The sequence below is a fragment of the Haemaphysalis longicornis genome, unplaced genomic scaffold (genome assembly GCF_048455015.1).
Source record: "Haemaphysalis longicornis isolate Haplotype H1 unplaced genomic scaffold, Haemaphysalis longicornis Haplotype H1 scaffold_9, whole genome shotgun sequence".
NCBI classification, from domain to species: Eukaryota; Metazoa; Arthropoda; class Arachnida; order Ixodida; family Ixodidae; genus Haemaphysalis; species Haemaphysalis longicornis.
In genome coordinates, this window is record NW_027526460.1 from 144,562,524 (window position 1) to 144,588,432 (window position 25,909).

The window sequence follows — 25,909 nt, forward strand, 5'->3', positions numbered from 1 at the left end:
GTTACTTAGCAAGGCAACGTCATCAGCAAATCTGAGGTTACTGAGGTATTCTCCATTAACCCTTAGTCCCACCTGTTCCCAATCCAACGTTCTGAATACTTCTTGTAAGCATGCTGTGAATAACATTGGAGAGATTGTGTCTCCTTGTCTGACACCCTTCCTTATAGGTATTTTACTGCTCTCCCTATGGAGGATGATGGTAGCTGTAGACCCACTGTAGATATCCTCTAGTATTCTTACATAATGCTCATATACCCCCTGGTTCCGTAATGCCTGAATGACTGCTAGGGTTTCGACCGAGTCAAATGCTTTCTCATAATCTATGAAGGCTATATATAGGGGTTCAGTATACTCAGCGCACTTCTCTATCACCTGATTGATCGTGTGAATATGGTCGATTGTTGAATAACCTTTACGGAACCCTGCTTGTTCTTTAGGTTGACTGAAATCTAAGGTTGCAGAGATTCGGTTAGCGATTACCTTGGTAAATACCTTGTAGACGACTGACAGTAAGCTGATCGGCCTGTAATTTTTCAAGTCCTTCATGTCGCCTTTCTTATGGATTAGGATGATGTTCGCGTTCTTCCAAGATTCCGGTACCATTGCGGTCATTAGGCATTGCGTATACAGGTTTGCCAGTTTTTCAAGTACAATTTCTCCGCCATCCTTCAAGAGGTCTGCTGTTATCTGATCCTCACCAGGTGCTTTGCCCCCTTTCATTTCTTTCAAAGCCTTCCTTACTTCTTGGGTCGTTACTGGTGGGATGTCTATCTCCTCTGAACTACTGTCTCGTTCGGCATTATCCTGTATGTCCCGGCTACTGTACAGATCCCTATAGAACTCCTCGGCCACTGTGACTATTTGATCCCTGTTTGTGATGACATTGCCTTGCTTATCCTTAAGTGCATACATCTGATTTTTCCCCACGCCAAGACGTCTCTTCACTGCTTTCAGGCTACCTCCGTTCTTTACAGCGTATTCGATCTTCTCGATATATATATATATATATATATATATATATATAAATATATATAACCAGAAGGACTTGTATGGTATATATATATATATATATATATATCTTGAAAGCTAGCACTTTCAAAACTTCAGTACGCTGCTGCCTTGCAGTATCCCAGTCACCCTAGTCTTTACCGAATTTTAAGAATGTAGGAGACCACGCTTGTCGCTTTCTTATATTAAATTCAAACTTCGCGGGTTCTACGCGCTGGCACTAAACCCGGGTTATGGGGCACGCGGTAGCGGAGGGCTCCGGAATAATTTTGACCTCCTGGGTAACTTGATCGTGCGTTTTAATCTCATCACATAGACGTTTTCGCTTTTCGGCTCAATATGAATGATAGCAGGGACGGCCGGGATCGAACATGCGTCCTTGGGAGCAGCACAAGAACGCTTTGTACACTGAGCGACGGTCGCAGGTATTTTGTTTATACGTAATTTTCACCAAAGCACTCGTGCAACTACCATGATACCCAGGCTCTTACTCTGTACATCGTTCCGTTTGGAGGTTTTGTCTTGGCCTTCGACATATATGTTGTTTTCTTAGAAAATGTGCTCATTTCTGACGCTTATCATTCTTCTTATTTAGAGTACGAGCAAAATTTGATGTCACATGTTCGCTGAGAATGTATGAATTTCTTCCCCACAAAAGAAACATATGCAATGATATTGTCACAAACTCGAGCGTACGACGTCTAAAAGTACTTTATAAATTTTTCATTTTTATTGTACAGCGCCTAATTCTTCTTACAGTCGTCCGATTCATTCCATTCGGTTCTATTCGCCCGAGACAAGGCTGGAAGTTTCTCGAACGAAGAGACAGTAACACGATCACTCGCCGGCTCGCCGGCGAGAAAAACAACAAAAATAAAACCTCCGCCGCTCCGGTTTCGTCGAAGCTTCCAGTACTTTCGTGGAGGTGCGCGTGGCCTTGCCAGCTCTAAAGAGCGTCGAAGATTCTAGAAGGGAGAAGAGTGAAGTTATTCGCTGACGGCGGCGGGCGCGTTGTGTGTTGTGCTCTCCCTCTCCGCGCCGGCACGGTTATAAAAGGAGGAGCCGCGCCTAAGCAAACCAGCTACGTTTGGACGTCGTGATTGACAACGGCACCTGCCAGTTTGTACATCACACCATCGGCGACCCGCGCCCTGGAGGACTCCAACGTACTCCCGGGCCTCGAAGCACCGTGATCGTCTCGGACGGCCTGGCCTACAGCGAAGCCACGCTTCCCAGGTAGCCGAATCGCCTCCGACAGCGGTGCATCGTCCGGCCCGGTCGGTGAATATGCTGGGACTCTGTCTCTCATAAGCATCGAACTGTTCGTTTTTCTTTTAGTTAACTGCTCCGATTCGTAATATTCATCTGTTAGCGGTCCTGTTTGCATAATTTTGTCTAATTGGACTGTTTCTTGTATTAGAATTCCAACTAGGTTGTCTGTCATTATCGATCTGCTACCTCGTGCTTGTGTTTGTGACTTGCCTGTCTAAATATAAGTCTTTGTGCTGTTTTTCGTTCAGGGCTCTTGTTCATTCTTGCCGCTCTGGTCGGCGAAAGCCGCACATCGGACGGCCACCCCCTTTGTCACCTGTGCCCTGTGGATTCGGTGGGGTTGGTTGGCTCTCATGAGTCGACTCCCCATATCTTCTGGCAGTGCATCCTAATTTAAGGAAACGGGTGACAATTTCTGGCGTCCACGGATCAGAAGATTGCAGGACGTCTGATGTGAGCGGTAGGGAAGAGAAAGAGCCTGGAACTTTTTCGGCATAGGTTGCTACTACCTTTATAAGCAGGTGCTCTTGTTCACTTTCTCTGTGTAGATATACCTAGCTAGAGGCTAGAGTGTTGTGACTAGATTGCGATACATTTGCAATCATGGATTTAGAGAAGATTGTAGCGTTGGGCTGCCAACTGGGCCTGTCAGGGGCCGAACTACGAAAGTGGGTTGCGCAGAAAGAAAAAGAAGAAAACGAGAGAGCTGAGAGAGCAAGACAAGCAGCACGAGAAGAGGCAGAAAAAGCACGAGAAGAGGCTGAGAAAGCAAGACAGGCAGCACGAGAAGAAGCTGAGAGGGCGGAAAGAGAAAGGGAGAAAGAATTTCAGAGACAACTTCAGTTGGAGCGAGAGAAAGCGGAGCGAGAAGAGAAAGCCCGCCAGGCAGAAGCCGAAAGGGAGCGAGTGAAAGCGGAGCGAGAAGAGCAAGGCCGCAAAGCTGAGCTCGAGATTCTGAAAAGGCGACTCGAGATACAACGGTTGAAGGCGGAATCCTCATCAGATGAGAAAAACGCAAGAGAAGGGTATAGTGACCTAAGTGCTAACCCTGAAACGATAAGGGAACGCCAGGATATCTCTAGAAGCGAAGAGGTGGAGTTATCCGCAATCAGCAAGGAGGAAACACCTCCAGATATGTGCGAAAACGCACCACTTCAGACCTGGAAGGACGATGATCCTACAGGTGATGCGGAGCTTGAGGATGGAGGTAACATCCCGGTGGCGGATGCCATCACGACGTCGGGGCCGAACCCTCTAGTCGAAGGGGTACCCGATATTGCGGGGACAGTGCCCGAGGAAACCGTTGTCTTTCCGAAAGACACGGGTAATTGCTCGCTCATTGTGCAGGAAGACCCAGTTCGAGACTGCGAACTCTCTGGGCAGACTAGCGCCGTGTGCGTAACTGACAGCTCCAGGAGCAAAGAGACCGACTCTAAGGTGAAGTTTGAAACCTCCGTGCGAAGCGGAGCCGCACTCCGCGGAGGGAACGCGCTGTACATAAGCGTCGGCGACGATCCTGTGACTTCAGCGGTGGGAGAGAAACCACCCGCTGTTTCGAAAGAAGAACCCCGATTCGATACTTCGGAGAGAGGCGAAGCCGTGCCCTTCACAACTCGAACATCAGCAAAAGCGAAGCCAGCACAGTTCCGGCTCTCAAAATCTGCGGCCCCTGCGACGGTACCGCTTCGAAGAGAAAGGAGTGCCGAAGGGCCTGTAAAAAGCAAGTCAATGAAAACCGGCCTCCCAAAATTGTGCAAGCAGCTGAGCTGACGAAACAAAGAGTGCAGGTTTGGGCGCAAGCTTAGGAGCAAACGTGTGCGCCGGCATTCCAGACATCGGGAAGGTGTAAAGAAGCACCGGTCAGTTAATACACCAGGAAAGGCGACGGAAGGCCAAGTCGCTAGGCCCTCTAATGTTCGCCAGACGAAGGCCCAGAAACTGAAGCATTTCCGCGGGCCCAGTATCGCGGCGGACACGATAGACTTTGTCACTTCGCGCGAAATTTGGAAAAGAACTTCTCCGCAGAGAAGAATTCCACAGGCGCAGTTACGCAAGCGCCCGATAGACATGGGCTAAACATGAAGAATGCAAATTTAGGTATGCACGTGGGATATGAGTGAAATTGCGTAAGACAGAGTTGTATTTTCACATCGAGTACTGTATACTTGAACGTTGTATTCATTGTTTCTCTGTCGTACTGTACGCGAAGGTTGTACTTATTTTGTCACTCTGGCTGTACAGTGTATATTCACGTACAAGTTCCGTTTTGCGTAAACTTTACTTTCGCTGTTAACAGTACACTTGTTGTGTATTATTGGCGTTACTAGTGGTGACATTCGTGAACGTTGCGGTTGCATGTTATTGTTTGTGAACAACATATTAGTTATGGTTCTTACGTGTTTCATTGTACCAGTGCATTGTATGCTGTGTACTGACGTATACTCATTGTATTTGAGCCTACGAGACCTTCGCAATAGAGCGCACGATGTATTTTCACGAGTTTCGCACTTGTGATGGCTACTGGCCAGACATTTATTAGGGGCACTGGCTTAATTCGAATGTTAGAACTTTATTGTTCTTAAACTTATGAGTTGTCCCTAGGATGCGTATTTGTTGAGAAATCTGCGCCAAACCACTATTCTGTACGCGAATTCTGTACCTGTCATTATTCTTATGAAGAACATTGGGCTGTACTCGATTCTGTGTTAGTAGGCACAGCCTCTTTTGTTCACTAAGTGTGAACGACGCATACGCACGACTTTGTGAGTTTTTGGAATATTATTGCATAATATTCTGAAACTGGGGGGCTGTGTCACAAACTCGAGCGTACGACGTCTAAAAGTACTTTATAAATTTTTCATTTTTATTGTACAGCGCCTAATTCTTCTTACAGTCGTCCGATTCATTCCATTCGGTTCTATTCGCCCGAGACAAGGCTGGAAGTTTCTCGAACGAAGAGACAGTAACACGATCACTCGCCGGCTCGCCGGCGAGAAAAACAACAAAAATAAAACCTCCGCCGCTCCGGTTTCGTCGAAGCTTCCAGTACTTCCGAGGAGGTGCGCGTGGCCTTGCCAGCTCTAAAGAGCGTCGAAGATTCTAGAAGGGAGAAGAGTGAAGTTATTCGCTGACGGCGGCGGGCGCGTTGTGTGTTGTGCTCTCCCTCTCCGCGCCGGCACGGTTATAAAAGGAGGAGCCGCGCCTAAGCAAACCAGCTACGTTTGGACGTCGTGATTGACAACGGCACCTGCCAGTTTGTACATCACACCATCGGCGACCCGCGCCCTGGAGGACTCCAACGTACTCCCGGGCCTCGAAGCACCGTGACCGTCTCGGACGGCCTGGCCTACAGCGAAGCCACTCTTCCCAGGTAGCCGAATCGCCTCCGACAGCGGTGCATCGTCCGGCCCGGTCGGTGAATATGCTGGGACTCTGTCTCTCATAAGCATCGAACTGTTCGTTTTTCTTTTAGTTAACTGCTCCGATTCGTAATATTCATCTGTTAGCGGTCCTGTTTGCATAATTTTGTATAATTGGACTGTTTCTTGTATTAGAATTCCAACTAGGTTGTCTGTCATTATCGATCTGCTACCTCGTGGTTGTGTTTGTGACTTGCCTGTCTAAATATAAGTCTTTGTGCTGTTTTTCGTTCAGGGCTCTTGCTCATTCTTGCCGCTCTAGTCGGCGAAAGCCGCACATCAGACGGCCACCCCCTTTGTCACCTGTGCCCTGTAGATTCGGTGGGGTTTGTTGGCTCTCTTGAGTCGACTCCCCATATCTTCTGACAGTGCACCCTAATTTAAGGAAACGGGTGAGAGATATCCTGATATACGCACGACGCCGCGCTAACATATCGAACTACTGACTGTTTTCGAACATTAGGCAATGTCTTTTCGGCCAATTACACCTCAAGGTTTAACGTATTGGTGTCATTCTATGCGTGTTTACTGCTTGAAGTAGTCCTATGCCGGTATTTAGCATTTTTGGCAAAGGCGTCAAACATTAGGTATGATTACATTTTGTGGCATGTCCTCCTTCGCTGAACCATGATTTTCTCAGTGGTTGGACATGCAGAGGGTAAGGGCTGAGGTAATAAAGTCCCTGATATCACAGTCGGGTGGCCCAAAGGCATATCACACAGGTGATACGAAAATTTTGAATTTCGTTTGTACGGCGGATACATCCCCACAGTCGCCAATAGACCCTATGCGAAATTGCTTGGTGATCTAGCAACACTGATGTAAACAAGACCGTCCGCCATATTGGTACGGGCGACGATCCGGAAGTCTCGCATTGTTTACTGTGGAAGAGTAGGTGACAGTAACGCGGTATGGCTCAAACTGGACGGCGTTTTCCGGGTCCCGACCACGGATTGTGGACGAAGGACTTGTATGCACTTCCTACTGTGTCTGAGGACTGATACCACTCGTGGTGCCGCGCCGAAGACCCATCCGAGCGGCAGCGGAGCCGGGCATGCCGCCTAGCAACCGAGGCGCATTGTTCGCCTTCATCGGTGCGGACAAACACGTGCGACTCGCAGTAAGTAAATCCTTCTTTGTTTTTTCCTTGACGCGAGTTAAGCGGTATGAGAATTTGTATAGCACTTTGTTCACTGTTGTTTACCATGCAAATGCGTAGTGGGGACCCTGTTGCAGTAACCCTGAAAGCGACAATCGCCAGACCGTGCCACTAGTGGGTGGATTAGTTATTTTCAAATGCTGTACATCGAATTTACGGGATGATTTTTGGCGAAGATATTTACGGAAAGGGTGTGGCCGTTTTCCGTGACGGTCGTCCGCCCGCGCGTTTTCCGCAGAGCAATCGCGCTTTGCGGCGAAGTCAACTACAAAAGTGCACATACCCCTTGAGTTTTCTTTTTTTCGTGTGTTTTCATTATTTATTTCTCATGTTCTGCCGCGAAAATATGTTTCTGTGTCTGGCTTCTCCTTTTTTTGGCGGTAGGGTGGTTGTGTTTGTTTCTAAAGCGCATGTTTTCAGTGTGTCCGAAGAGATATTACAGTAAAACATCGTTAGCTAGAACTCACTGATTTTTTGAAATTCGACAGGTCATCGGTATAGCCGGAATGTTTACCTGTTTATCTCGAAAGGTTTTGGAACTGAGTTCCAGATAATCATAATATTGCTTGTTTAAGTTATGGCGAACACGATGATGCGAGTACTGGTATCATTACCCACGGTGAGGTTTGTGAATGTTAAACTTCTTCTCTTGAAAATATATTAACAAACAATGCAGCGATATTTGCACGCTCGAACTTGAAAAGCAATTTGGCATCATTGCTGTTAGAGGTGTAGATTATTGCCCTTGCAACAGTGTTAAGCAAGACACAAAATCTGGTCATTTTGAGTCCGTTCCTTGCGGCCATTGCTTTCTGCTCTGTCCCTTTACCATAAACTGTAGCGGACCAGTCCTGTTCTTCCCTGAGTGCTGTTTACTGTTACTCTATCTGTTCTTGCAGGTTGGGCCTCATCCATGTGCTCAGCAGCTACTTTCGCTCCCAGAAGAAAAGGGGCCGGCCCTATGTTGTGTGCCTCACCTTTGAGACGGACAGTGGGGCGATTGTGGAAGCAGCGTGCGAGTGCCCGGAGGGTTCCAGTGGAGCATGCAGTCATATCCTGGGAGCTGTGCACCTACTCGTTCTCTTCTAAGCTCAAGATTTTAAAGAGGCGACACCGGAGCTTGCCTGCACTGCGCTGCCACAACAGTGGGGACGTCCGAGACAGCACGGCATTAAGCAAGCGAGTGTCCAAGACATTGAATGAAGAAGCCCGCGAGAAAATGGCCCCTCCCTTCCCTTGCCAATGCGCCTTTTCGACGCACTTCGAGCGCCGGAGCAATCCGAGCAGCAACAAAATGCCGTGCAGGCGCTTGCAAGAAAACTTGGTAGCCTTGGGAATGGGTTTTTTACCTCAGTTTTGCTGGCCTCACCCCCCACAGTAACGGAAACAAGGACTGGCATGGCACCTGAAGGGTCACCTATGAGCCACCAGCAAGGATTTGTGGCGGCATCATCGCGATCGCAATCATCAGCGCCACTATCATCATCCACATCCTTTCACCACTATCATCATCAGTGGACTGGCACATCAGCAGTGCCACACGCCTCGCGAGAAGGAAACTAGATCGAACACGACCGTGCAGCTGGGCGGCAGCTTGTCCACGCCGCTCCCACTCCTGGCCGGGCCTACGCGCACCAATAAAATGTGGGAAGCCTCACCAACCACAACGACCGAGTCTGCTTCCTACAAGTGGTGACCCGGAGGTTCCGCGCCTGATACCCGGCCAGCGGCACACCGACATGGTGACGTGGGGGGACCCGCCGATACCAGCGTTCGAGCCACGGCACCTCAGGGGATGGTTCTTTAAGTTCGAGGCTACCCTCTTGCTAAACCACGTCACTGTACAGCCTCTGAAGAACTCCATCCTTTGGGAGACGCTTCCGCCCGAGCTCCGCTGCGTCCTCGTCCTCCCACCGCCCAGCGCCACCCCCTACGATGACCTTCGCGCTGCCGTGCTCGCGCACTACGGCCTCACGGACGACCTGTTTCGGCCCGCACCAGAGGAGGTACACGCACGCTCTCCGCACACACAGCAGCCGCCCATTGTACCCTCTGCGCTATCGCCTTCGTCCGCGGCCACTAGTATCGGCCACCTAGACGCCACCTCCAGCGCGGCAGCCGCCCCTACACCGACGACACTTGTAGCAGACGACGTCACGGAAAAGTCACAGCCCGCCTCGGCCCCTTCTACCGCCTCATGCGAGGGCTCTGGTGAGCTATTTTCCGGTGTTACCACGAAATCCGTTCCAACCTCGTCACCCGCTACACCACCATCGCTCGTCATATGCCCCGCTAAGTTGACAGACTGCCCTGCTCCGCTGCAGTCACAGCATGACTCACGTGAGACGTACGTCGTGGCATCCAAAGCCAACGCAAACGAACTGACGTCTCTCATAGTGACGCCGTCAACTCCTAAGCCGAAATCTCAAGGGAGTGAAGCCGCTAACCATGCCGACAACGTTCCGGCTTCCCAACCTTTAGAACAACACACCCAAATCCTTGCTGAAGAGCCCGTTGACAAGGCATCTACGACTACAGCGCAGCTGCATGCGTTGCAAGAGCTTTCTCGCGTCCACGACCAGCAAGCGCTCACGAAGCCCGACGCTCGTGTAGCACGCGCCCAAGTGTGTAACGGCTCTATGTCGCCACCAGTTCAGCGTGCTTCCGCCAAGCGGCACCGACATCGCCCTAAGCACCTGTTGCCAAGACAAGCTGCATCACGAGCACTCCTGAGGCGCACTCCAACAAGCCATCAGCGCGGTCCTGCCCAGCACCGTTCATACACGCGCTGTCAACGGCAACTGCTGTTTTGGGCCCATCATCGCCATTCCGGGTCTCGGGCACCTCGAACTCACGCCACCAGGTGGCTGCACCCGAACCAGTGCTCAAAACGTCGCCGTCAAGGCTATAAACCTGCTCGTACTAGCAGCCGAACGCAAGCGGACATTCGTCACAAAGGGCTGCGCGTAAAGCGCCGGTTCTGCAAACATCGCCTTGTCGTCCGCGCAGCGGCCGCAGCTCGCGTTACTCTTTCTTCGGGGCTGCTCCACCCTGCGCCAACCCGTCCCAACCCCCACTCCCAGCCTCGTCCACCAGAGGTTTCCCCACATCCCGGACGCTATCTCGCCGACGACCAGGACCGTGCCGTTAGTCAATCCCTGCCACCTGACCACTGCCTGCGCACGGACTCTATCTGACAACGGACAAATTGTGCATACCTGTACATAGTTTGTTTCCGCCACACTTGTTATACATCTGTAATCTTAACGCGCTACGCGCTAGGGGGGAGCCCTGTGGCGGCATCATCGCGATCGCAATCATCAGCGCCACTATCATCATCCACATCCTTTCACCACTATCATCATCAGTGGACTGGCACATCAGCAGTGCCACACGCCTCGCGAGAAGGAAACTAGATCGAACACGACCGTGCAGCTGGGCGGCAGCTTGTCCACGCCGCTCCCACTCCTGGCCGGGCCTACGCGCACCAATAAAATGTGGGAAGCCTCATCAACCACAACGACCGAGTCTGCTTCCTACAGATTCATGCCACATCACGCCGTGGTCATCTCGCGAGCACGCAGAGGCTGAGCAACATAGTGTTTACCGCTGCATGCAGGGGTGCGCGAATGCTTCCCTTTGTTCCATTTGTATCCACAGTTTGCTATACTGCACGCGATATGAAGCAGCGAAGTAGTTTAATTTTCTGGGATTTTCACTGTGGATACAAAAAAATTAAAAGCACTCAAGCTGATGTGCGGCAAACTGATGCAACTCTGGCCGTTTTTTTTAATAAAACTTGAAAATTGCCTCAGCTACCCAAATCAATGGCCGCTACCATTGCGTCGGAGGCATGCATGCAGCATGTGACAAACTAGAGGAGTGAGTGTGTATTTTAGTAGCAAAATATCCGACAGTAAATACATCGTGGCTGAAATGAAAATGGGCAACAAGTTAACTTGACGTAACAACAATCCTGCCAGCGTGGAAAATGGGGAACCAAGTGCAAAAGCTGGAGTTTTCCAACATTATATTATCATAAAACAGTGTACGCCACTTACGCAACGACACGCGGCTAAATGCAACGTAAAATAAACCAACAACATACTTCCATACCATGCGCGCCTGCCGCAGAGGAAATTTTCAACCGCGCCATGACAGCGTAGTGCGGCCATAAAAGTTTGTTTACAGCCCTAGGTAAGATAAAGGCTAAGCGGTATCATTTAACAATGAAATGAAGCGGGCGCAGAGGCACAGGGACGAGTGAAGAAACAAAGCCTAATTTTGACAACGTGTTACTGTTTCCCCGCTCGAGCGCCGCTGTCAGTCGCATAAATACGTGGCGCACGCTGAGGCTTCATTTAGAATGCAAAGGCTAGACCACAGAACTCCAACGCAGCTGCATTTTTCCTCCATACAGCGACAACGAAATCCCGCGCTTAGCGAACCAACGACAAATATTCGCTCCCAGCGCACCGCGCCCAACGTGTCACTAAGCTTGCTCGCGCCGGCATAGTTCGCGTCAGAAAGTTCGTTCAAGGGCGTGGAACTTCACGTACCTTTTCTTCATTTGGACCGATATTTCCGCGTTGCGTCCACTGCGGCACGCAACAATGCTCCGGCATTGTAGTCTATTACCAAGAGCGGTCAATTCCCGCCTTCTATGCTTTGCTACTTGGTTTCGGTTTCAAACGACCGTACCAAAATGGCGGACCTAGTTACCGGAGTCGACGCGAGATGGCGGGGCGCATTTTGCATAGGGTCTATTGTCTTCTAGCCGGGTCAAAGATATGTGGTTTTTCAGCAAAATTTGTTTATACGGGACCTGTGCTCATTGGTTAGTACATGTGAGTAATTATAATACTGAAGTCCTAGCTCCTGAAATATATCCTGAATGAGCGACGCTATATTTGATTGGAGACATCGACACTTCTGTTCAAAAGAATGCTTTGCGACACATAATTACATGTAAGCTGCGGACAGCATGTGGTTGGTGTGCATCGTTGTACTGTAGTTGAAACTTCTCCAACATCAATTAGGCGAATTGAGTTTGTCTGGCTGGCAGAAATCTAGATTGCTGTTACCAACGACAGTCACAGGCGTGTGCTGCGCCTCCCGCTTTATTGTCTGGTAACTTTTCGCGCACCTCCTTGTCAGTCACACAGCTTTCTCTGTTCCTTTTGTCGCTCCTTATAGCCACGAAGTTCTTCCGTGGCTTTTCGTGCGACCCTGATATCGGTACGGAAGTGGGAGGGAAGGTGTGAAGGGCGTTACAGGGGTTTAGTGTGGTGTGGCCTAATGAGTGGCAGACGTGGTGTGGAGTGGTGAGTTGTGCCTCGAGGAGCTTGGAGAGGCTGCGTGGATTCTCCAGTAGAACCTTTTTCTGCGTGGCGGAGCAAGCTGACAGGCCAGTGATATCTGGTATGCTCAACAAATGAGTGCGTATGGCTTGGCCTGTTCGTGAGGTTCGAGTCGCACGTACGGGGCACCGCATGTGAGGCGGGTGAGAAGTAGGGCGCTGGTGAGGTGGCAGATGTCTAGCTCCCTACGGCCGTGTTTAGCCATACAGATTCGCTGGAAGGCGGGGAGCAGTTGCGATAGGGTGACCTACAGGTTAAGGAGGAGGGCTGCTACGAACTTACACGCTGAAAAGTCTTGAAAGATATGCAGAGGTTTACGCTTGCAAATCGACATTTGTCTTGATAAGAATAATTGAGGGCATGGCTTGAACGGATTCTTACCGCGATTTCTCGGCAGAGGAATATCTGAGGGCACAGATTTAACGAGTTCTGGCGCGTAGAACGAAGAGGGGAATTTGTGGGCAGCATTGTTTAAGTCATGAGTGCGAGGTGGTGGAGAGTGATTCGATTACTTATCGCAGGGAATATTGTTAGCACGTCGCAAGCGTTCGTTTATCCGGAATGATAGTGTAGGAGCCCGGAATATCGGCTGCTGAAGGAGACGAGAAAGCAGACATGGAGCTGGTTTTCAGTTTCAAGACAAGACTGTTTATTTTTAAAGACGATAGTCTTTCTTGCGCTACATAAACCCAGAAATTTTGGTCTGTCTGTATGTCTGTTTGTCTGTCCGTCTGTCTGTCTGTGAGCAGAACAATGCCTGCGCAATAGTCTTATATAGTCATAGCTAAATCTACCCGTCTATATCCGGTGTAATGTTCATATAGCTCAACATTGTTGAAGAAGAACAAGACATTACGCAAATATGAGACAACAAATCAATAAAGAAGTGATATTTGCAGTGTTCCTTCATAAAAAATCAAACATGCTTGACTTTTGCGAAATTAAATACTTCATTGACTGCAGAAAAAGAATTCACTCCGCCGTCGCCTGCTGTCGCCCGCCCCACTATAGCTACTGGCGCCATTATAAGAAATCAACCGGCAACAGTTACGCTAGGTTCCACTAGATAGGTTTCACGTTCTGCTTGCAACGCACGTGGAGTAGGGAAACGCGGTTCTATAAGCGTTGAAGTAGGGCGCCTCGATTAACGCTCGTCTTCGCCGTACGGCAGCGTTCGCATCGAGACACCCGGTTTGGAGCAGTGGAACGCGGGAAAATTAAAATGATTTAAGCAAACATTCGGCGTCTTTACCTTGGGAGTAGCGCGACGCAAGAGGAACAACATGAGAGGTGAGCGGGAAAGCGAAGGGAGGCGTTTACTTAGCAAAAGCCGATAAAGGCTATCGTCTTTTGGCGGCATTTGCAAGGAAAGGAGCAGATACGCGGCCAATTTTTTAAAGATGCGACGAACGCCGAGTTCCATCTACAAGGGAAAGAAGGGGAACCCCCACGACGTTCAGAAGAGAGAGGAGAAACCCCCCCCCCCCCTTCCTAACGACGACCGTTGAAGAGGGCGAGGGAATGACCCCTGCACAATGCTGGCGGCGACGTCGCCAATACCCGTCTTCCACAAAGGCGCGCTGTCGCCAAGCCGGAGAGAAAGGAAAAGGCCCGTCTCGTGGGCGCTGCATGCGCTGGGTGTGCATAATTACGTGGAATCCCCCTTTCCTAGGAATTACCAAAACACGAGATAAAATGTACCTTGACGAGATCAGTTGACTGTTTATTCTGCATTGATATGATTTGGTGCATCGCTAGTTATATTCCGTTTAATCTCAACATTACATACTGGATTGCCCGCGCCGCAGCACTGCGTAAACCGGAATGAAGCCACACGCGCTCGCAAACCATGCGAACGAAACCGAACGGGTTGCCCGCAAATCATTTGGTGAACTCACGGTCCGCTGCAGTGAAAGAGCATAATTTGCGGGGCTGTCTTGTGGGTATGCTTGGTGAGCGACGACCTGCTGGCGCGTCGCTTTGGCAAAGTGCGACCACTGCGTTCCTGCTCCGTTGGGTGTATGGCAGACGGTTGCATTGCGACGAGCTCAGCTAGCGCCAACTGTCGGTGCTCATTAGCATCGTGATGCACTACTTCGCTTCACCTCTCTTAGACGGTAGCACCATCTAAATGGAGCAGGTTATACGAATGATATGTGTCGCGTTCATACAGCTACCTGTGGTTCAGCTCATAGCACAGGTGGTAAAGCGCCTGGCATCTCCCCTTGCAGCGACGGAGATCCCGGCTCGAATACTGGTGTAGCCGCGTCAATGAAACTGCTTCTGGCGATGTCGTTTCCGTGGAGGATATGACGTCAGTCAGGTCTTGGTGAATCCCGGCATAAAACCCTTTGGCGTTGAAAACGTGGCGGAGAGGCAGTATGGCCGCAGGTATTTTTCGCGATTGCGGACCAGCGAGGGAATAGCAGGCGGGCAATAAGGGAATATCGGGGAGGGGCTTTGGCTGTCCTGCAGGAACTAGGGGAAAAGGTAGAGTACAAGATGGAACAGCGGCTGTACGCTCAGCGAGAAAGGGGCGTACACAGTTTAAGGTTGCACTGTATCCGAGCCCCACGCTTGTAAACGTTATAGCTGAATCGAGAAGTATTTTTCACAAACGGTTCCCCCTTCCAATTTACGACGGCTTTGTGTGGGAACTTGCAGCAGTTTGCAGTAGGACGACACACGCATCACTGGGCTGAGTACATTTTAGGCCGGGCGCATGTAAGCGCAGCAGGGGCGTAGCCACGGGTGCTGTTTAGGTTCTAGAACACCCCGTTTTCAAGGTATTTGCTCCAACGCTATACGCACACCGCAATGGTAAATTGCAATATAATAACGAAAATATCATGAGCGTTGGTTTTTTGACAAATAATGTTCAATAGAGGTCTGTGTGAACTCGTATTATTAGTATAGATATTAAACTGCACAAAACAACTAGCCCTGTAGCTTTATTGAAGCAGAAAAGTGGCTGAGGTGTTCCTTGGATGCAGATTTTCTTTCTGTTTATTTTTTGCCAGTGGCGTATAACACCCTTTGAAAAACATTCCTGTAAGCGCCATAGATGCGGAAAGGCAGCACGGATTGCGTGCATTTAGCACAACTCTTAAGTCACATTCCAAAACCAGCAACGTAAGCCACATACTGACAAATGGCAGCACAACGTCTTTTACTGGTTCTGATTACGTACTTTAAATCACTGTTCCAGCCCGAAAGTGCCTCATTGCGTTTGTTCATACGAGAATGCTAGCCCCTCCATCTCCGATTTTAAATGCAGAGCATTTCAGTAACTCACGATGTCACCCGCGTTGACGTCCGTAGTCCGCACCGTCGTTGTCCCTACTATATAAAAAAGAATACTATCCGGCGCCCGGTTTCGATCCCTCGACCCTGCGGGCGGAACGCAATGTACATGGGGCTCTACCCACTGCGCCACAAAGCCGACACAGAATGGGACGCTACGAACGCGCCTTATATCGTTGACTCATTCAAATTGCTGCTCACGAGCGCTCTCTCGTCAGCAGTTGCTACAAGTGCAACAACATTAACGTAACGCAAACTACTTAACGTCGTGCGCCCCCGGAAATGCTCTGCAATTGATCGTGCCCCTCGCGAGGGGGATGTTTCACTGCGTCTTCTGTCGGTCGCGGGACCCGTGGCGCCATCTGGCGGAGGCGCGGCACAACTCGTAGCACTTTGAAAAGATGCGGCGCCAGCCAGCTGTGTGTGTGCGTGCCGCACTTGTACAAATGGCGGGTGCATTGGCTGTCCACAGAGCAAAGCATTCGTGCAAGTAAGCCGTTGCAGTCAGTCAGTCAGTCAGTCAATCAGTCAGTCAGTCAGTCAGTCAGTCAGTTAGTTAGTTAGTTAACAACTCCGCAAGCATTTGCGTTTCTTGCTTTGTAAACAAAGCAAAACACGCAAGAATGACGAAATTTTCTTGACTCATTCAAACTACGTCAAGAAGCTGCTGATACAACGCATTTTCTATTTCATGTTCGGCGGCTGTTCATTTACACCGGTTCTGAACTAAGTTTCGAATGCTGCACTCCAGTAACTGAAACAAAGAACAGCGTATATCTGAAACAGCATAATGTTAGTGCTAACCTTTCTGGTGATTGCCTTCGCCAAGTTGATTCCGCGCCGGAAGTTTCGTTCGCCGATGCTGGTTGAAGCGTCCAACAAAAAGTACACGTAATTACTATAGTCTTCTTGCAGAGCAGGTGGCCGGATATCCTCTCTAAGTATGCTTCGGAGGGCTTCTTCCACGTTTCGCTGGTCATCGAAGTAGTATTTGCCTGAAAATAAGGTAGAAAAGATACGCACATACCTCAGCGACGTGTGCTTGTCAGGTGACACCGACTACTGAGCTCGTATTACTCCGGCATCAAAAAGCCGAATACGTTATTTTGAAAATAAGCACTAGATCTTCAACAGGTTGGCAGCAAAAAAAATTTTAGACGAATTTTTTTGGGCATAACTAATCTTTGTTCCTGCTATTATGTTAAGCATGTCTTTGTAAAGGTCGTTCCTCGTGAGCTCCGTGGTTAGGAAAGCGTACATGAGGTGTTGAGTGTTGCGAGATGGAGCGAACGTTCTAGAAGCCCCCAAAAAACAGTTTTCAGACTTTCTTTGATATTTTTACAGCAGGCTTGACTAAATTGTTCTACTGCCGGTGCATAAAAAGGAAGCATACGCTAACAACGCGACACCTGACAACAAAGGCAATACGGAGGATGCAGTATGCAGCCAGATTTCCTCAATTATTAATAGTTGCGAAAGAATCCATAGGCCCCTTGTATCAAACCCGAACCGTGGTTGGCTCGCCGTTCTGAGAGAAAGGATTAATTAATCAAAAAGTCTTCAGTTTTAAGAATTGGGGGGAGAGGCGAGTCACAAGTGCAACCGTAGGTCCAGAGCTCCAGTTGTGATGGCTCCTCCCTTGGCTCTTTATAGCAGTTGTGGCTGGTCCTTTGTTGAGGTGGTAAGGAGCGTCGCTTCCAATAACTTTGAAGTGGCAGCATATAGGAGAGTGTTGAGGTCATGGTCTGACTTCTAGTATCGGAGGCAAGGCCATGTTGGGTAGAAAAGCGTTGCAGTTTCTGCGGATTCTTTTCAGCTTTCTGCCGATTCCGTTTGCTTGTACCTTTGCACTTCGACCACCTGGATTCGTGAATCAATGTGTTGGTCTGTATTTTCTGTAGGTTTTGTGCCTACTGCGCCGTCAGTTGTCTACGTGGAGCTGGGTGCACAGATCTTGACTTTATATTCACGAGTAGTGTTTCTCCAGATTTTGCTGGTTTGAAGGGGTGTGTGGGGACTTGCTCAGATGTTATATGTGCGGCCGCACACCGCCGACTTTCATGCGCGCCTTCCTTGTAGCCCTTCATGCCCTGGCGTCCACGGGATGTTGTGGGTCTTCTCCAGTTGACCAGGAAGTATTTTCAACAGCGGTTCTCGAATTCCCGGGCTCGAATGAGTCTTATTGCATTTTTGACCCCATTATAAAATTTGTAGTTGCAGCGGTATTGCTTCTCTGCGATCCAAAACGCAAGCAGTGTGGCCCAGAAATCACCGTGCTTTAATCAATCGTTTTTTTTCTGTGTGAGGTAGTCACGTATCTACACTGCTTGCAGCCACCGCCGACGCGGTTTTGTTTTAAGTGCGAATGCACTTCTTAAGCGAGCCTGAAGCGTCCGCCGCCGTCCGCATAGCAACAGCTGCGGGTGCGCGCGCTCCTCGTCTTCCTTGGCAACGGGGGGAGATGGGCGCGCGCTGCCTGGCCGCTGACATGGCACATACCCACGTGGGGGATTGGCCAAGAATCGGGCGTGAGAAGGGCTAATGCACCCGCTTAAAGGAGTACTGACACGAAATTTCAAAGCTGAGATCCGCTCTAGCAATCAAGTACAACGACAACACAAATAGGTGTCTGTGAATAAATGCATCTTTCTTTCTTTGTAGTTGTGTGTGTGTGTGTGATCTCTCTTTCGCGAACATTACCGAACCGCGCAAATTCAACTCGTGCATTCGCACTTTCACATTCTTCCCCTCGGGGAAATGCGGGGAATTTTTTGTAATGTAGCTCACTGAATTGACGTCCACTGTGCTAGCTTAATCACCATAGTCTCGGTTGACAACGTTAATCCGTGCGTTCTGTCTTTCGTTGTCTATAATAAGATTGATGCTTCTCGAGAAGATTTTTATATATTACGTTGCTCTGGGGTGAGATCGGGGTCTTATCTACGGTACATAGTACTACCTTTCTCGTCTTCGTTTTGGCAAAGGTTGTTTTACAGCAATTCTGTGTATTCCTCTCCTTCCAGAAATAGCGTTCGTGGATAAACCTGCGTACACCAGAAGTCTTTACCCCCTACAGCTAGTGGCTTCGGGTTCCTTCTCGAAGGGTCCTGGTATGTGTATTTGTCCAGTGTTTAACTCGTCCACCTTGAAAGGCTTCTGGAGCGACATCTCCAGGTCTAAGCAGGCGCACATGCACACACGGAGAGCGGGGATGTTGGAGAGGAGAAGGCACGCACGTGCATGCAGGCTTCGCCAGCTCACCGTAGTCATAGTTATTCTGGGTAGGGCTGATTTCAATGTTCATTTCTCACCGCCCGATGCGACCTGACTTCTGTCATCCATGGTCGATCGTTTGGGTCGGTGTTGTTACACAAATAGTAATATGCCTAGGACACGGGAGTGAAATCGACAGCCCCTCTTGTCCTTAAGTCACTCCAAGTTTTCTTGAACTGAATAGTTAATATGTATGCTCCATCGACAATTACCAGAAAGAAATGTTTTGTCTCGTGCATTCCTTTGATTACACGCAGCTTCGCTGCTTATCTTTCTTCACAAATTGTTAGAGAACTAAATTAATTGTACCGACAAAGCAGCATGTCTGTATTCGGTGAAGGTGTTGTAAATAACTTGCTTTTGCAACTTTTTTTTGTTCTACAACGCTGGAGTTTAGAGCCGCCTTGTAGTAGGTTCGTATGATGATGTCGACTGGTTCTTTATCCGATGGTGTAACGTTTCAGTAAGCATGAATGTGGGCTACCCGGCTCATAATACGTGCTGCCATAGTCGTATGGTGTCTGCTTCCGTCATGCCACCAGGCTTGTCAATCAATGTTGAGTTCATTAGGCGGAGTATTGTTTCTTATGCTGGACCGTTATTCTGTACTACAATCCCCGATATGCCTACTGTGAGCCGAATCGGAGTTTGCCGGGCCGTATGAAGTGCAGAGCAATTTATGGGCTCGCCTTGTCGTAGCTCGGTAACTGTAGATGTCAAGCTACTGCCGGAATCAGGCGGCGCAGCGAGATAACGGACCCAAGTATAGCCCGGTGTACCGTCATCAGGGAGTCAGGCGGAGGCTTGGAAATTCACGCGGTTTAAGTAGCCATAACCGTTCGAACCTCGTGAACCGCTTGCGCTTGCCATATATTTACGCGTTGTTTAGCGCAAAGAAAACTGCAGGTACCTTTCAGGCAAAATCTGCGTGTAACCACGAGCCCCCGCTTTCATATAGTTAGGAACGTTCGTTGGGTTAGTTTTTGCGATAGTAAGCGAAAAAAGCCGTCGCTCAAGAAAAAAATGGCGGGTTCGAAATGACGCAGAAAGGCTCCCGCCGCTCAAAAAAAAAACGGCTCATTGGAAGTGACACGGAAAGGTTGCAGCTGCGCAAGGAAAAAATTACACGCTTGAAATCACGCGAAACAGCTCCAGCATACGAAATGAAAGCAAGCACAAAAAGAACAGCACTCTCGCTAGCGCAAGTTAGGGCAGGGGGCGCGCTACTACGGCGAAGGCGGGAAATTTGAATTGCATATTCTTCAAGACAGGAGTGAGACAGGGCAGAGAAGAGCGTGATGTGTGGTAGCAGTGAGCGGATAACGGCGCCACCACCAATTATTTGGAATAACTGTTTTGAAGCTCCGGCAGCTTTCACATTGAGTGGAACGGCTTCAATGTTTTCTTGTGCAGTGTATCGTCAGTTCAGATTTTTCAGGTGCGCGTATAAGGCCGTTCTTCACTGCTAGTTTCAATAACAAATTGACTGCATTTTGGGAGTCCTTGGTCTTGTTCTGAAGTAAACCCATGTTCAACTATATTGTGATGTCAGCATAAAGAACTTGCCTACATTGGGTAGCTTACGAAGCTTTCGTGCTAATAGTAGTGGGGAAGCAATGGTGCCTCGCGGAGTTCTTGTGTTTGGTTGAATGAAAGGCTCTGTTTGTGTTGAAATGAATGAATGAACGACCTTCATTTAAGAAGAGGCCTCAGGCCCTGGTGGGGGTTGGGGGGAAAAGGAAAAGGGAAGACCCGTATTACGAATAATGATCACAAGACGTTGTAATCGTTTAGAGGTCCTCTTCCGGTTAGCTGCAGGCACGGTTTGAGTCTTCCCATACGCATTGGTCGTTGGCATGTGGAGGGAGTACTGTCATGAAGGTTCATACGAGTACAGTCGCGTGCACGCACACCTAAAAAATGTGGGAGACAGTCAGCCACTTTACAACTCTGTACAGACCACTTTGAACAGCAAAGTTTGCTACCCTTTCAAGGGTGCGTGGATCACCTCTAATAGGCTGCAAGTGTTTAGTGATTGCAGGGCCGCCTGAGACTCTAGGAGTTGCTCTCTGCCACTTGAGGATGTTGAACAAGACCAAATTAGATTAAAGAGATTGGGGATAGTATGTGCCGCACAGAAGGTACATTTAGATGCCGAAGCCTGATTTCTTGTCCATTTAGAAATGATGTCCGGTGTGTAAGCTGCATCCGCATACACGTTGGCGAATACGCATGTTTCGGGCGGAGCTTTTTACTGTTGAGATGAAGGAAGATGGGGAAATGGTCGCTACTCCCCTAGCGCCTTTTGGTCGAGAATTGTATGTTTGAGTTGGTTTAAAGCTTCCTTTGTAGGAAGGTTGCGTGTGAAGCAAATTGTGCGGTCTGGGATCGGGTGGTCGTCTTCCATGTATTTAGTTAGCTGATTTGTTACAATTCGTTCTTATACCTTCTCCAGGAACGATAATGAGGTGAGGGAATATGTCCGAGATTTTGTACACCTAGTGATTTTCCTATCTTGGGAAGCAGAACTAATTTCGGATGCTTCCATTCCATTGGGGTAAACCCCTTTGGCCGAAGCCATCGTTGCGCTCTCTATTAAAGTGGCCTCGCAGCAAAAAACAAGTTTGGTTCATTCGAAGGATGGCCTCCTTAACATCATACTAATACCACTTCTAAGGTACTCTTCGCTCAAAGAAGCTATGTAATTAGGAAAAAATGGAATGGTGTTGCTACCCACTAGCTCATTTTCAGCTACAGAACCTATGCTGCTTTATGACGAGCTGTACGATTGGCTGAGGCCGGCAAAGGCAAACGCAAATTAAGCAGGGCTTATAACCTTGCCGAACGAGCTATGTTCTCTTAAAATTAGGGTGCGTTCATTTTATATCAGTAAGGGTTGTGGGGTGAGAAATTAAAGTTCGGAGCGAACACTTAAACACCAAAGAATATAGTGCAGCACTTTGCCGGCTGACACTGCTGAACACAGCTGTCCGACGTGTTGGACTTGTCTGACACAACACTGACCAACTCACATGAGCGGCACGGTTCCTTACATGAGCATGTTTGTCGAGTCATAGCTTACGATTTGAGAAACGATTAGCATGAACCCTAATCAATATACGGCAGGTATAATAGCCCGGCCAGCAGAAAAGTGGGAGCACTGGCCCTTCAGCAGTATTAAAGCGCCATGTATGAAAGTGGCCGATAAACAAGATAACCAAACGGCCGTCTCGATACGTCATTGTCCACGTCACGAAAACGCACGATTTAGCGGTAGTATTCAGATTTTGTTTCAAAATGGTTATTTTCTCAGTGAATAAATTATCCTTTCCAGCCAAACGAGCGCTGCGGGCATAGTACCACACTAAAGGCCGTATTCTATGTTCTTCCTTCCCCCCATCTGCTCCCTCAACTCGGATGAAATGGGGATTCCGCAATGCTTGCGCATGGAGAAACTAATTTCAAGGGTCTCGTCCACAAGAGACTCGAGTGGAGGAAGGACTCAGAATACCAGCGTAAATATTTCAAATGAAAAAACTGGTATTTTTAGAACAGCCACATGGTTCTCTCCTACGTCTGTAAGCGTCGGGTACGTGATGCGGTTCTTCTCTGTGCGCTGTTTTTCTTCATGGTTATGTACTCAAATGCCTCATCTGGTCTGTCTCCCTCCATATTTTGTTTCGTGTGCATTTCTATTGTCCATAATTTGGTGTTCTTTCGGGATGTGCAGAAATTTGTTTGTGCCGGCTTTTTTCGACAAGGTAGGCAACCTGCGAAGTGAGCAGTACGCTATACAGCAGGCGCTGTGGTTTGCCGCTTTTTAAGTGCAGGGCACTTAAGGGGGTCACATCGTCGTCGTATGCTTGCTCGCTGGACTCAAGTAGACCCACATGGTGTCCCGTAGTAGCGGGTGTCCTCGCGGCGTAACCAAGAAACTTCGAAAGCCAAGAAGTTTATGTAGTGATAAGCGTTTTAAACTCGTACACCGCTGGTGCTTGTCATACGTCTCCCCGTTGTTGAGCGCAAAGAAAGCTGTAGGTACATTTGAGTCAAAATATACGTAGTTAAACTGTAGCGCCCGCGTTCATTTAGTTAGTGACACTCGTTGGGTTGATTTTTACGATAATAAGAGAAAAATTGTGGCAGTGCAACGCCGGCGGGCGCGGCAGGAAACGCAAGCATGGAAAGAACACAAGTCTCGCGGGCGCAGTTTCATGGAGGGGGCGCGCAAGCACTGCAAAGGCGGCAAATTTGAATTGCATTGGGTGGTAGCAGTGAGCGGATGACGGCTCTACAGCGCACTATGGCGAATCACTGCTGTGCAGTTTCGACAGCTTTCACATTGAGTGGAAGGGCTTTATTTTTTGTATTTTTCGGGTTCGCCATGGTCTTGGTTTCGTGACGATGTTTTAACGCGCGTAATCTCACTTTGAGACTCACAAAATGTGTTCCAAGTGTGCTCCGCTCTCTTTCGGGCATGTTTTGCGATTCTGTTTCGTGAAGTCCTGCACGTGTAGCTTAAGCAGTTTGCTTTGTTTTGGCCTTTTCTACCTTTGGATCCGTTTCTTGCGCTCAGTGTATAGGTTTGGTATGGGTCTGCATGTTTGCGGGCCTCTCTCTGCTCTCATTTCTCCGGTGTGTTTCCGGTGTATATCTCTGATTTCGTTTGTTCATAACGTGTCAATAGAACGAGTGTTGCTTGGACATTTGACTTTCACCTACCCCTGAATATGGTCTACTTTGTTATCACGGCTTTCCCTGGGAGTTTGCTGTAACGTGTAGTGGTTAGAGTGATGAGACATGCCTTATTCTGAATCTCTTCAAGCAGTTTGATGAACGAAGTGTGGTAAGGGGACCAAAGAGATGCGACGACATCAATCTGTGCAAAATCGAATGCCTAATAATCCAGTTGATAAACGTGGATACGAGATAGTCTACAGAAAATGGACCATTCGAATGTGCAGGCACTGTCGTACGCTGTAAATATACGCTCTCTCTCCTTCGTCACTCCTGCATTATATTTATTTATTTATGTATTTATTTTTTGGTACTGCAATCCCCATTACAGGGGTTTTAGCAGGGTGATTACAGACATAATGTCTTTACAATGTTGGCACTCTCAAATACATACACAAAAACAAAAAAAAACTAAATACAACAGCAACATATGAATAATCACGTCAAATTTGCAGGAAAAAACAATAAGGACGACTCCAAGACTTGGTTATTAGTTCATTCCACTGAGTTATGGTACGCGGGAAAAAGGAATATTTGAGCAGTTATTTTGCGACCGAAAAGCGGTTATTGTCAGTTGATGCCTCTGGCGGGTGGCGCATTCGGATGAAAATCAAATTATATTGGAAACAGCAAGCTTGTAATGCCCTTTTATTAGCCGGCAAAGACATTTTAGTCGTATTAAACAATTTCTTTCGGTAAGTGAAGGCTCATGGGCACGATGTAAGAGTTCCGTTATAGAGATGCACTCAAAGCTGTTAAAGATAAAGCGAACTGCCTTTTTCGGCACGTTTTCTAATTTAGTTATGTTAGTTTTAGTAAAGGGGTTCCAAACAATCACCCCATATTGTAATATTGGGCGAATGATAGTTTTACACGCCAGAGTCCGCATCGCCGAGTAGAATGTTTTGAAGCTCTTCGAAGAGAAAATAGTTTTCGGTAAGCGTTAGTAATTACGGAGTCAATATGTTTAGTCCCGTAAAGGTCATTGGTAATCCAAAGACCAAGATACTTAATTTTAGTAACTTCAGAAAGGGTGAAGCTTGCGGTGGAATAATTAAATAGTAATGTTTTTTCCTTGGTAGTTATTCGCATAAATAATGTTTAATCAAAGTAATTTATATCTGCCATAACTCACACCACTCAACAATTTTTTGAAAGGCACTATTTAGGACGTTTTGATCAGTTACATTGGATATCTCTGAATATATGACACAGTCATAAGAGTACAGCCTGATTTTAACAGGAACTTCATTCACAACATCATTAATAAAAGTGAGAAAAAAAGGGGTCCCAGAAGAGTACCCTGTGGAGCACCAGAGTCCATGGTTGCCCCTTCTGAACAGTGTTTGTTAAAAAGAACGAACTGTTTACGGTTTATCACGTAGTCTGCTATCCATTGTAATAGGCGTGAATTTTTAAGTGTTTTCTCTAATTTAATACAGTAAATTTTTGTGTGAGAGTTTGTCAAACGCTTTTGCAAAGTCCATAAAGATGGCATCAGTTTGTGTCCCATTGTTAATTGAAGTTGTGAAATCATGTATTGTCTCGACAAGTTGAGTACAGGTTGAATAACCTTTTCTGAATCCGTGCTGGTGTTTTCTTAGGATGTTGTGCTTATTAAGAAACTCAGAGATATGCGTATGAATGATGTATTCTAGAAGCTTACAGGTAGTTGATGTTAAAAAAACAGGACGATAACTCCAGATGAGGTGATTTTTACCGGACTTATAAAGAGGCTTGACTCTGGCGGCCCTCCAATCATCTGGTACTCGGCCTTCATGTAGTGATTTTGAAAATACAACACACAGATACTTGGCGATCCACTCGGCATATCGCTTTAAAATGCGTTTGGGATGTTATGTTGCCCGGGTGTCTTTGTAACATTGAGTTTAAGAAGCATGTTGAAAATGCGTTGCTCACTGATAACGTCATTTATAGGCGAATAATATGCATCAAACATGGGAAGAACATTATTGTCAATGATGAAAACCGATTTGAATTGTTGGTTAAAGGCATTCGAAACAACCCTGCCGTCATGAACATCAACTCCATCAACTACAAAAAACATTTCATTCACTAGATGTAGGCCTAACGGTCCGCCAAAATCTCTCAGGACACGTTCTAATAAAGTTTGGTAACGATTCACCAAAATAGCGCTCTTTGTCAATATAGATTTGTTCTTTCAGCTTAGTTGCAGTCTCCAAAATCTTTTTGTTTACACCAGTGGTACTCCCAAGATTACGACGCCTTTTTAATCTTTTACTGCCTTTTGAGATGGAACGTGTCTGGAGAAATCTAGGGGTTCCCCTCTTTCTTCTTCTTAACAACACATAGAACAAAGCGATTAATACATTAATTCACCAAATCTTTAAATGAGT

The 25,909-nt window shown here is 47.9% G+C and overlaps 1 protein-coding gene across 5 annotated transcripts in view; it reads right to left on the minus strand.

The window, feature by feature from the left end:
• Positions 1–25,909, minus strand: part of LOC144153753 (complement factor B-like) — a 182,151-nt gene that overhangs the window by 66,615 nt on the left and 89,627 nt on the right. For all 5 annotated transcript variants that reach the window (XM_077685456.1, XM_077685454.1, XM_077685455.1 and 2 more), the window contains one exon: positions 16,326–16,516. In XM_077685456.1, the coding sequence (XP_077541582.1) occupies positions 16,326–16,516 (191 nt within the window). The remainder of the gene's footprint in view (positions 1–16,325; positions 16,517–25,909) is intronic.